Source organism: Giraffa tippelskirchi, chromosome 7 (assembly GCF_054371585.1).
Source record: "Giraffa tippelskirchi isolate mGirTip1 chromosome 7, T2T-mGirTip1v1.2.pri, whole genome shotgun sequence".
NCBI classification, from domain to species: Eukaryota; Metazoa; Chordata; class Mammalia; order Artiodactyla; family Giraffidae; genus Giraffa; species Giraffa tippelskirchi.
In genome coordinates, this window is record NC_137281.1 from 161,851,695 (window position 1) to 161,864,406 (window position 12,712).

A 12,712-nucleotide genomic window follows, 5' to 3' on the forward strand; every position below is an offset into this window, starting at 1 on the left:
ATCTAGTCAAGGCTATGGTTTTTCCAGTGGTCATGTATGGATGTGAGAGTTGGACGGTGAAAAAAGCTGAGTGCCGAAGAATTGATACTTTTGAACTGTGGCGTTGGAGAAGACTCTTGAGAGTCCCTTGGACTGCAAGGAGATCCAACCAGTCCATCCTAAAGGAGATCAGTCCTGGGTGTTCATTGGAAGGACTGATGTTGAAGCTGAAACTCCAATACTTTGGCCACCTCATGGGAAGAGGTGACTCATTGGAAAAGACCCTAACGCTGGGAGGGATTAGGGGCAGGAGGAGAAGGGGACGACAGAGGATCAGATGGTTGGATGGCATCACCAACTCGATGGACACGGGCTTGGGTAAACTCCGGGAGTTGGTGATGGACAGGGAAGCCTGGTGTGCTGCAATTCATGGGGCTGCAAAGAGCCAGACACGACTGAGCGACTGAACTGAACTGAACAGCATACACTTCTACAGTATACACTTGAGAAACCATCATCTTCCTCAAGATAATGACATATCCATTACTCCCAGCATGTCCTTAGATCTTGATGCTCCTTCCACCTCCTGGAAAACCAACCATCTGCTTCTGTTACATAGATTAGTCTGCCTTTCCTAGAGTTTTAAATAAAAAGAATCATACAGCTTGTATTCTTTTTTGTCTCACTTTTTTTCAGCCTAATTATTTCATCCACCTTATTATGTGTACCAATAGTTCATGCCTTGTTTATTGTTGACAGCATTGCAACTACAATGTTTATCCATTCCTCTGTTGATGGAAGTTTTGGTTATTTCTAGTTTCTGGTTGTTACCAATAAAACTGCTCTGAACAGTTTTCTACAGGTCCTTGTATAGAGATATACTTTCATTTTCTCCTGGGCAAATACCTAGAGTGGAATAGTTGGGTCATATGGCCAGTATATGTTTAACTTTGAAAAAAAACTGTGAAACTGCTTTCCAAAGTAGTTGTACCGTTTTACATTCCTAACAGGAGGGTATGAAGTTCCTATTCTCCCACACTCTGGAAAATATTTACTGTTGTGACTAAACATTGATGGGCTTCCCAGGTGGTGCTGGTGATAAAGAATCAGCCTGCCAATGCAGAGTACAGAAGAGAAGTAGGTTCGATCCCTGGTTTGGGAAGATTCCCTGAGAAGGAAATGGGAGCCAGCTCCAGTAGTCTCACTTGGAAAATTCTATGGACAGAGGAGCCTGGTGGGCTGCAGTCCATGGGGCGGGAAAAGTGGGGAACAACCGAGGAACAGAGCACACATATAAACACTTAGTGTAAAACAAAATGAGGGAAGTCATTAGGTCAGAAAAAAATTCCATCATTCATATCACTGATGAGATAATGATTACTAAAAGGCTATGCTTGTAGACGGGGAAGGCAATGGCACCCCACTCCAGTACTCTTGCCTGGAAAATCCTATGGACAGAGGAGCCTGGTAGGCTGCAGTCCATGGGGTCGCTAAGGGTCGGACACGACTGAGCGACTTCACTTTCACTTTTCCCTTTCATGCCCTGGAGAAGGAAATGGCAACCCACTCCAGTGTACTTGCCTGGAGAATCCCAGGGATGGCAGAGCCTGCTGGGCTGCCGTCTATGGGGTCGCACAGAGTTGGACACGACTGAAGTGACTTAGCAGTAGCATGCTTGTAGATTTCCATAAGTTTGTCATCCTACGGAAACGGTACTTTCATTTTTAAAACATAATTTTTATATATTATTTTACTCTCACTATTTAAACATGTCATAGATGGAAATCCAACAAAAATACAGACATTCCCCAAACACAGAAAATAGAAAAAATAGATTCTTCTATGTCTTCATTGTATTTATTTAGAGCCTTTAAAATTAATTTGCTAAATGAATAGGTTAGATTCTACCTTGTGAGAATTGTAAGCACTACAATTGGTCTATGACATGATACACAAGTACTGTAGAGATGACAACTAGCTCTCTTACTTTCTATGCTCCCAGGACAGTAAAACAGTCCAAAACTAAATTACATACAGCATCAACAGCCTTAAATGAGTTAACAACAAGCAAACAAAAGGGAAGGGAAGGAGTGTCTTTCCTCATGACATTCTATCTGACAATTATTCTTTTATTTCAAGAGAGCTATAGAGAGAGCTGGTAGAAAAAGTAGGTGAATAGCATCAATAATCATAGCAGACTTCTTAATCATTACAGAACACTCACTATGTGCTCCCTGGGGCTCTCTCTGTGCATATTTCCCTTCCTTAGCTAAGTCTGTGGAGAGTAACCTGCTTTCTTTAGTGTAGACACAAGCTCCACAACAGGGATTACTGAAAGGTCTAAAAGTAGGGCAAAGAAATCCAGATGACATTTCTTGGGCTCTCTGGGGAAGCACCACCCAACTCCCTTCAACTGCAAGCCAGGGTGATTTCCAAGATCTCTGCCACTCTCTGCCCCCAGGTTCACTTCCTCTTCAGGCTATTCCACTCCAGAAATGATCCCTGGACTCAGCCACCAGGTAACGTCAGCTCCTTTTTATGTTATCTACGGAGAGTGGGTTTTCTTAACGAGTCTTTGGAACACTGACACCCTCTTAGAATCTATAGGTCTAACTTCTTTGTTTGAGCCCACAGAAGATGCAACCCAAATTCTCACCAAAATTGTCCAGTCCTCTATCTTCCAAGTGTCTGAAGCGCAAATGACATTAGAATCAGGCCAGTCTGAAACCTCAGCCTTTGTTTTCCTATACCTAAAAATATAACGGGGTAATTCCTACATCCTAGGGTTTATTCACATGTTCCCTCACATGTTCAGTCCTTCCTTCCTTCATGCGTTTAACTACCCACTCATCTGTAGACTCATTCGTTCAGTTCATCAAGTACCTAGTCCGTGCCAACCACCATTCTAGTGTGCTGAGTCGCAGGGAGTAATGTCCCTCGAGGCGGTAGATACTCTCGTGCTCTAAGCAGTTACTGCTTTTATAAGAGTTTTTACTATCAGTGGTCATTTCTCCACAAACCACGAAAGCAAAGAAAATTACTTAAACTACAATGGCAAGATAGAGACCTGAGTTTCTTGGCACAGACTTTCCAAAACACCTTTCCTTTTTGGAAAATATTCAGGAAGCAAGAAGGTCCTCCTTCGTGCCAGATGGTTCTCTGAGCTGGCCTCATGAGGCCTCGAGGTTCCTGGAAACTTTTCTTGCCCAGAGAATCCACAAGACTTGCAATGTATTTCTGGGCAGGAATTGCGAACCGAGTTCTGATTCTGCCCAGTACCGTTCAGTCTCTGTCCCTCCCCTTAACTGTTCTATGCTTCAGTTTTCCCAACTGAAAACCAGGTGCTAGGCTCCTAACTGGCTGTGGCATGCACGGTAAGCAAGTCCCTTAGCCTTTCCGCTGCTGTTCTGAAAGGCGAGGGCTCGTCCACACTGAAGTTCTAGGGTGAGCGGTTCGCGCCCCAATCTGGGGCGCGCACCCCAGATAAGAGGGCGCCGACGTACAGGCAGCGAATGCACCGAGCCCAATTAGAAAATGAAACAGAACCGGAAAGCCTGTTTCTAACCTGCCCCGGCCTAGGTCGCTCGGAGACCGGTGACGGCCCGGCGGGCAGGCTTCCGATTGGCTGCCTGAGTGCGGCCTATAAAGGCGAGCGCGGACCCCGCCCGCTCACTCCGACGCCCGCGCAGCTGCTGCAAGGATGGCTCGCTTCATGGCCCTGGCCCTTCTCGGGCTGCTGTCGCTGTCTGGACTGGACGCCATCCAGCGTGAGTGTCCTCTCCTCTCTCCCCTCTTCCGCCAGCCCGTCCTGCCCCGATCACACCTACTTGGCACCCTGGGCACTAACTCTGTCCACCCCGGTCCCGCTCCCAAGTTTTCCTTCGCAGCTCGGTGGAGGGGCACCCGGCTTCCTCTCGGGCGGTGGAAGCGGCGGGGTGCGCGGGGAGTGGGGAGGGGGTGCGATCCCATTTCGCCAGCTTCCCCGGGACGTGGGGAGGGAGCCCCTGGCACGCCCGGACGGTACCGCGTGGGTCGGGACGGAGTTCCCGGGTGCGGATGTGGTTCAGGGCGGGCGAGGTGGGGGAGGGATTCTCTTCCGCTGGTTCGCGGGGCTCTGCTCCCCCCCTCCCCGCGCATCTCTGGCGTTGGGGGCGGGCTGGCGGGTCCCAGAGGGCAGGGTTGGGGGCTGCGAATGGGTGGAGACAACCCGTGGGCTTTGGGGGAGTCGCCTCCAGGGTATGTCGGCCAGCTGGCATCCTGAGGGCCTGGAGCTTCCTGCAGGCGCCGGCCAGGTTCACCTGCCTCTCTGTTGCTGCTGCTACTGCTGATAAGTCGCTTCAGTCGTGTCCGACTCTGTGCGACCCCATAGATGGCAGCCCACCAGGTTCCCCCGTCCCTGGGATTCTCCAGGCAAGAGTACTGGAGTGGGTTGCCATTTCCTTCTCCAATGCACGAAAGTGAAAGTGAAGTCGCTCAGTCGTGTCTGACTCTAAGCGACCCCACGGATTGAAGCCCGCCAGGCTCCTCCGTCCATGGGATTTTCCAGGCAAGAGCACTGGAGTGGGTCGCCATTGCCTTTTCCATGCCCCTCTGTACGTTTCCCCAAATAAGGGACCAAACCAGTATGAGGGATTTTCCAGCGACTTTCCTGCAGTGCCTTGAGGTTTAACAAACCAATTCGGGTCGTTGATTCTCTTGCTCTCCTTACACTTCGCTTTTAATAATAATCACAGAGGTCCTCGTTGACAGCTGTCTGTCCTGTGCTATGTGCTGTGTCATTTAATAGTGAAAGGGGCCTGCGATGTCAATACGGTGCCTATTATCAGGCTGTCACAAATGAGGAAAGGGAGGCTGAAAAGTTGAAGTAACTTAATCCTGCAGGGGATCGGTGGCAGACAGCAGGGCCTGACCAGAGCCTTTGGCCGGGTGGTGCCCCCTTTGGGCGTCACGTGTGCGTTTTTCACAGTCTTCTGGGGTGAGATTCTAGGGAGCAAGCTGGGCGGGCGTGGGCCTCTGTGGCCTTCGTTCACAAAGGGCTTCCTCCTTTGGCTCTTTGCCTGGTTCTTTCCAAGATGAAGTGTCTCTCTACTTTCAGTTTTGAGTAAGTCAAGGTTTATCAGTCAGAAAGGTTGTAAAACTAGGGATAAATAATCAACACACCTACCCAGGTTGTCAGGGACACTGTGTTTAGATACCTTCTAAATACACCGAAGCTCAGATTTCTGTTTCATGTGAAAATGGAATTTAAAATTTATTTTCCAAAAAAAAACCCAGGATGTCTGTATTATCACTATTATTGATATTTTGTTGCGGCTATACAATTCTTTCAAAAAATAACAAGCAGACATTAAAAAGTATGTTAACTAGAAAATTTCCAAGATAATACATGCCTGGATTATACACGGGATTTCTAGAGGACATACAGAAAACGTGTAATTGTGATTCATTTCTCAGGGGGGTGGGTGTCTGTTTTCTGCTCTTTCCCTCTGTGGGTTTTATTTCAGTCTGGGCGTAAATTAAGTTTTCAATTAAACTACAGAAGCTAAAATAACTCTCCCCAGTAAGTTAGGCCAGATTCAAACTAGGCCTGTCTGATATACCTCCTCCTCTTATAAGCTACTATTGTGATATTCTTGCAAAAAACCCCAGTCAAACAAACAACCCCCCACCACACACACACATAAACCTGCCTAGCTTCCTCAAAGGGAGAATTCTGGGTGGGGTGAAAATGTGCTTTCACTACTGTAGTAGTATGTGCAGTACAATAACTAGTTATTAGAAATTCAAATGCAAAGACGTTTCTGATTTATGTTCACTTTCAACTATGGAAAAATATCAGGGCTTCGCTGTATTTCCACTCTTGCTCTTGGTGGGACTAGGGACATTTTCTTTGATAATAGGATGTTTGTACAGAGACACATCTGGTCACAGTGGCCTGGTCAATAGAGAAATGGAGTTTATAATATTTTCTTCCACATTCCCATGAAGGGTCTAGACATGCATTCCATTAGGAATCCACCTGTCCTGTAGCAACATATAATATCATCAACCTGGCAGATGATGGAAGTCACTTGACCATGCTCATAAAAAATGCAGATTCCACCGTCTCAGGCATTACTCCCCTTGGTCCTAATGGAGAGGATGGTCTCTCCCATTTGCTACAGTCCTCACTCTTCCTATTGTTCTTACCCAGCCCAACCCACGCATCTAAGGCATCTTCCAGCTCCTGTACGTGTTTCACTTTTGTTTCTTTGATGTCTGGCTCATGAAATCAGGTACACATTCAGATAGAGATGTGTCATATAAACTCTAGACATGATGAAGAAGTTGTGTTCTGTCGAAGTATATCTTGGGTTGACTCTGTTAGGAACCTGAGCAAGGAGGTAACAATAATTACACCTTCCATTTACCAAGCAGTTGGAGTGTGCAGGGCACTGTACTAGGCACCTATTGAGAAGTCTGGTGGGTGTGCATCTAGACAAGAGACCAGGAAGAAAGGAGTAAACATAAAATAAGTGACGGGGCTGAAACAGGGTATAATAAGGGAGTTTTTTGATGTGGCCACTCTGGAGGGTGTGTGAAGTGAGAAATGAAGCTCGATCAGTAGACTGGGGCCAAATCATGTAGACTCTTGAGTGATATAGATTCTATGTGCTGAGGAGCCATGAAGCCTTCTTGAGAGCCTCCACACACAATTCTTAAAAGATACAGCACAATGTCCCCTGACAGAAAGATGTTACTAGAAATCTGCTAGAAAAAGCCTGAAAGGCATGTGTAGGGGAATTATGCGGGGAGGATACTAAGTCATGGTTTATCCCACAAACTGGAGGTGGCCATTTGCAAAAATGGAAGGTCATTTGGCCCGAGGGAAAGTGGATTTGGGAGAAATGGAGGATCCAATATAAACATTTGGTGCCTGATCTAGCTTCAGACCAAGGTAGCCCCTAGTGGAATACTCTGCAATTTCATCTGTCTTTCCCTGCCGTTCCTCAGGTAGCCCAAAGGTTCAAGTGTACTCAAGACACCCACCAGAGGATGGAAAGCCAAACTACCTGAACTGCTATGTGTCTGGGTTCCATCCACCCCAGATTGAAATCGATTTGCTGAAGAATGGGGAGAAGATGAAATCGGAGCAGTCAGACCTGTCTTTCAGCAAGGACTGGTCTTTCTACCTGCTGTCCCACGCTGAGTTCACTCCCAACAGCAAGGATCAGTACAGCTGCCGAGTGAAACACGTTACTCTCGAAAAACCCCTGATAGTTAAGTGGGGTAAGTTTTCTCTGGTTAACCACTGACAGTTGTATCTGAGCAGAGCCGCGGCATAAAGCTGCTTTGATAGAAACACATCTGCATACTGGGATTATCAGGGAATGTTACTGAAGCTCTGCGTAGTGGCGCCCTCTGAGAGAGCTGGGCCCAGCACGGTCGCTGAGACGGTGGTTTCCCTGCAGTGCGAGCAGGGAGCAGCAGCAGCACCGGTGCATGTGCACGGGCACTCCCAAGGCTTCTTCCCTGCGGCCTCCTTGGCTCTCCTGACGGCCTCGGGCACACCCAGGACCAAGGAGGGTCTCCGGAAGGCACGGGCCTTGTGTGCAAGCCCTGCTGTGGTAGGGCCCTCCAACCCTGGCCTCCTCCAGTTCTCTGGATGGCTTGGGATCTCAGGCTGGTAGGGAACGTCTAGGTTTTTCTTCACAGGCTCTTCTGCCATCTTTGTTTATAACAGTTGTAGACTTCTGTAGTACGCAGTATTTCAGAAGTCAAACTTAACTGTTTTCTTTCTCCATTTTCTTTTCCATAGATCGAGACCTGTAAGCAGTACCATCGAGGTGAGTGTCTAACCTTAAAAAACCCTATTGTAATATCAGTATCCCGGGGACCACTACAGACAGCTCTAATATGATAAGCCTCACAGTCTGGAAGACATTAAGTCAGGGTAACAATTCAGCAGGCAGAGAAGAATCCCATGGGGTCCCATTCCCTGCCCCTGGGAGCGGGGGAGATAAGGAAGGCCGGGGTCCTGGGTGTGACTTTCCCAGCATCACTAACCCTCTGAAGGGAGGACAGAGGAGCTGCAGGTGTGGGGGCACAGGCAGGGGCAGCTTTTACCCACAGCTCCTGCAGTGTCTGCTCTCCTGCCGTTTCCACGTTGGGCATCTCTGGCCCTTCCAAGGGGAACGGTCCCTTCCTTTCTATGGCAGCTCTTTGCTAAACAGCCTGAAGAGAAGAGTGACGTGGTTCTGCAGAGATGCCATTCCTAAGTGTCTGGGCACTGTCGTTGCGTCTTGAAGCTCCCAGCCCAATAGAGGAGAGAAGTGGAAACAAGATTCTTGTAACTCAATGTAAAGAGACCGTAACAGATGTATTGCAGCTCTAGCACCTGACTCTCGCAGCATGAAACAGGGAGGGACTGGACTTCTCTGCCACTTCAGGTGGGAGGCCAGAGGCAGATAATCCAGCTTTTCTGGGAAATTTTATTACTCCGTGTATCTTGGCGTGGAAAACCGATTCAAATATCCTGTTGCACTGTAGGACAGGGAAGTTAATTTGCGAGAGCATCAGAGCGTTTGGCTGACCTGCCCAGCGTCACAGTTACTAAATGGTGTGGTTAGGATCTGAACTCTAATACCAGCGTTCTCTTCTCTAAGGCTGTAGGAGAACCAATGGGATAAACTAAAAGGTTTGCAAAATCACCTGCACTTTTATCAACAGAGATTTATACAGTGAAAGTTAGATAAGTTTGGTGGGGCTGTGATCTAAAATAAATATTTATTATTATTCCTTTTCTCTTTTTTTTCAGATTTGAAGATCCTTCATTTGGTCTAATTACAAATTCTGTTTCCTTGCTTTTTAATACCGATATGCTTTTATGTTTTATGCACATAATCAGAAGTCATATTCATGTTTCCTCAAATACCTTATTTATAATTCTATCTTGGGTGCTACGTCTCCATGTTTGACCTGCCTAGGCAGGTGTCTGTAATGGAGGCGCTGGCATCTTAGAGATGGGGAAGACAGAATTTCAGATTTAACATCAACATCTGGGTGTCTTCTGCATACAAAACTGGGTAATAAGATACTTATGCATGTTAAAGTAAGCCTCCAATTTTGTATCTTTGGTTACAATTTTGGGAAAATTTTGGAAAGATAATTTTTAGAATTATGGAAATCTGTTATAGTGGATGAAGCATTTTGCCATATAAAATTTATATGTTATCTCCTATATCTGTTAGAGACTTGGTTGTGCCTGGTTTTACTCTATTTTTGTTTCACTAATTAAAACAATGGTAAAACATTGTGTTCAGCTTCTCAAAGGAACAACAGCTGACTTCTCAATGTCAGTGGGATCAAGAACATAGCAGAAAGTCATCATGAATGTGATGAAACAACTTCCTACCTAAAATTCCATATTCAATAAAAATCTTTTAAAAAAATGACCGCGTGATAAACATTATTAGATAACTAAGATTGCAGCACCTGTTACATGTTCACTAAGATTCTAAATGATACGTTTTAGGCAGAGGGAAGGCCTAAAGTGTGAGAGAAAAGGGAGAGCAAAGCAAATGTATCAATTTTGTAACCTAAATATAAAATAGCAATGATTGCTAAAGTGGTTAGAAAAATAAAACACAACAATAACCTAAGTGTAGAAAGAGTAAACAATGTTAAAGTATTTGATGGACTTTTTACCCTGAAGGGTACAGTTACAAACATTTTGGTAATTTAAATATGTACAATATATTTTTGGGCTGTCCTCAAAAGGAACATAGACTGAATATTTAATATCCAACTAGAAGATGGCATAGGAGCTTATGGAGTGGTGGTAATGTTTCATTTTTTGACATGGATGGTAGTTACAACAGATTTTGCTTTGTGATTTTTTGTTAAATGTACATATATTCTTCTCATTTTAAAGAAATCTTATATTTCACAATAAAATTTATTAATGTGGTTTATTACAGACTGAAGGAAATTTATATTATCTTAAAGATTCACAATAAGCTACTCAATTAGTTTTCAGTGCTCAATGAATTTATCATAAAAAACTCATAGCTGGGGAAAAAGGCAAGTTTACTTAGACTTACAAAGATTTTCTTAATATACATAAGCAGACACATGCACTCATTAATAGAAAGATACTATAGGTATTTTACAGGTTGAATCAGAAATAAGGATGCCCATGGAACTTCCCTGGTGGTCCAGGGGCTAAGACTCGATGCTCTCAGTGCCACAAGTGAGAATTTGTATGCCTCTACTGAAATCCCACATGCTGCAACTAAGTACCACAGCAGCCAAATAAGTAAATACTTTAAAAAAATAAAAAAAGATGCCCACTGCCCCTTTTGAGTGATGTTATACTAGAGGTCCCAGCAGCAAATCAAGACAATGAAGAAAAGTAAAAAGAATACGTATTTGAAGAGAAGAAACAAAATTGTATTACTTTGATGCTATATATAGATTATATAGAAATGTCAATAAGATATAAAGGATAAATTCTCTTATTAATCCTAATAAATTTGCTGAACAAAAAAAAACATAAAAATGAATTTCTTTGTACTGGTAACAAAGTAAATTAAAAATATATAATTTATAATAGCAATAGACATAGTACTTAAATATATATAAATGGGCTTCCCAGGTGGCTCTAGTGGTAAAGAACCTGCCTGCCAATGCAAGAGACTCAAGAGACATAGGTTTGATCCCTGAGTCAGGAAGATCCCCTGGAGAAGGGCACAGCAACCCACACCAGTATTGTCTGGAGAATCCCACGTACAGAAGAGCAATTTATGATAGCAACAGACATAACACTTAAATATATATAAAATAGACATGCTATATATGTTCAAATAGTGTTTAAATGCACATGCCAATATAAAGCTAACAAAAGACCTCAAGCTCTTACTGGAAAAATTATAATGTTTTATTGAAATAATGACAATGAGACAGTAAGGCTATGGATAGGAAGATTAAATACCCTAAAGACATAATTTTTTCCCAACCTGATATATAGATTTACCATAGCTATTTAAAATTTTAATACATTTTCATGACACTTGACAAGTTGATCCTAAAATATGGAAGAGGATTAATGGAGGGAGAAAGATAAAGATGCTCCTGAAGAATAATCAAGTGAGAGACTTATAATTAAAACAATGGAAATGGCCCGGGGTGGATCAAGACCAACGAAACAGAATAGAGCCCAGAAACAAACTCGTGAGCACCTGGAAAATGGAGACACAAGACATTTCAGATCAACGGTGAAAGGAAGGGCTTCTGGAAAAAAACGGTGCTGAGACACACGGCTATCAATATGTGGGGGAAAAATAAGTCCCTACCTCACACTATGGGCTTCTCTGATGGCTCAGTGGTAAAGAGCCCGCCTGCCAATGCAGGAGACGTGGGCTGGATTCCTGGGTTGGGAAGATCCCCTGGAGAAGGAAATGTAACCCACTCCAGTATTCGTGCCTGGAGAATTCCATGGACAGAGGAGCCTGGCGGGTTACAGTTCATGGCATTGAAGAGTCAGACACAACTTAATGACTAAACAACAACAACCACCTCACACTATGCACAACTGTAAGTTCCATCAGAAAAAGAGCTAAATGCCAAACAAAAATTTTAAACACAGGAAAGAAAAAACACCCATTTTTATGACCTCAACATAGACGTCACAAATTATATGCATATAGCTAAAGACTGATTGATTAATCTCATGATTTAGAACTACAATAAAATTAGACTCCATGAAAAAAGTAAAAAGTCAAGTCACAGATTTGAATATATTTGCCGTACCTAAAACAAAGGATTTGTATCTAGAATATACCACACACTACAAACCAATACGGTATTATATATAATAAATTAATGAAGTATGTATATACATAATGCAAATTAAAACCCATCATACCATCGGATTGACACAAGCTTTAAAAATCTGGATATGCCAAGTGTTGGGAAAAACATACCGTAAGGAGAACTCACTATGTCGCTGGTGAGAGCATAAACTGATAGAACAGCTCTGGAAAACTAGAGTATCATGTAGTAAAATTAAATATGCACATGCCCTATGACCCAGCATTTCTACTACCAACACAGAGAAACTCTTGCACATGTACTGAAATAGGTGTAAAAAACTGTTTACTGCAACACTGTTTCTAACGGCAAACAACTGGAAACAACCTAAAGCTGGATCAAAAAAGATATGTTCTGACAATGGAATGCTATACAGGTTGAAACTGAAAGAACTGTCCAAATGTCATTATAAAAATGAACATGGATGAATCACAAATAAAATGTTGAGTGAAGAAAACCCAGCAAGTTCCCCCAAAATATATACAGTGATTTCATTGTATACTAAATTAAGCAGTACCCAAAACTAAATAGCATTATTCATATATATGTTTATATGGAGCAAGTAAGATAAATAATTGTTGCAGTGTTATTTACAATAGCTAAGACAAGGAAGCAACCTAAATGTCCATCGACAGATGAATGGATAAAGAAGAGGTAGCACGTAAACGGGCTTCCCTGGGGGCTCAGATGGTAAAGAATCCGTCTGCCTGCAATGCGGGAGACCTGGGTTCAATCCCTGGGTTGGGAAGATCCCCTGCAGGAGGGCATGACAACCCACTCCAGTATTCTTGCCTGGAGAACCCCCGGACAACAGAGCCTGGCAGGCTACAGTCCATGGGGTTCAAAGAGTTGAACATGACTGAGCAACTAAGCACACAGCACA

General features: G+C 43.9%; 1 protein-coding gene across 2 annotated transcripts; it reads left to right on the forward strand.

Moving 5' to 3' along the window:
* The first annotated feature begins 3,650 nt into the window (after nt 1-3,650).
* On the forward strand, nt 3,651-9,932 carry LOC145513915 (beta-2-microglobulin-like). Of its 2 annotated transcripts, none has more exons than XR_014059780.1 (4): nt 3,651-3,746; nt 6,973-7,248; nt 7,778-8,408; nt 8,509-9,269. XR_014059780.1 is itself a non-coding variant. In XM_081510947.1 (4 exons), the coding sequence occupies exons 1-3, from the start codon at nt 3,680-3,682 to the stop codon at nt 7,789-7,791; spliced, it is 357 nt and encodes a 118-aa protein (XP_081367073.1). In that variant the 5' UTR covers nt 3,651-3,679; the 3' UTR covers nt 7,792-7,805; nt 8,777-9,932. The 2 variants fall into 2 exon arrangements, 1 of the variants encoding a protein (XP_081367073.1); XM_081510947.1 differs by having other exon boundaries at nt 7,778-7,805; nt 8,777-9,932.
* Nucleotides 9,933-12,712: the final 2,780 nt, after the last annotated feature.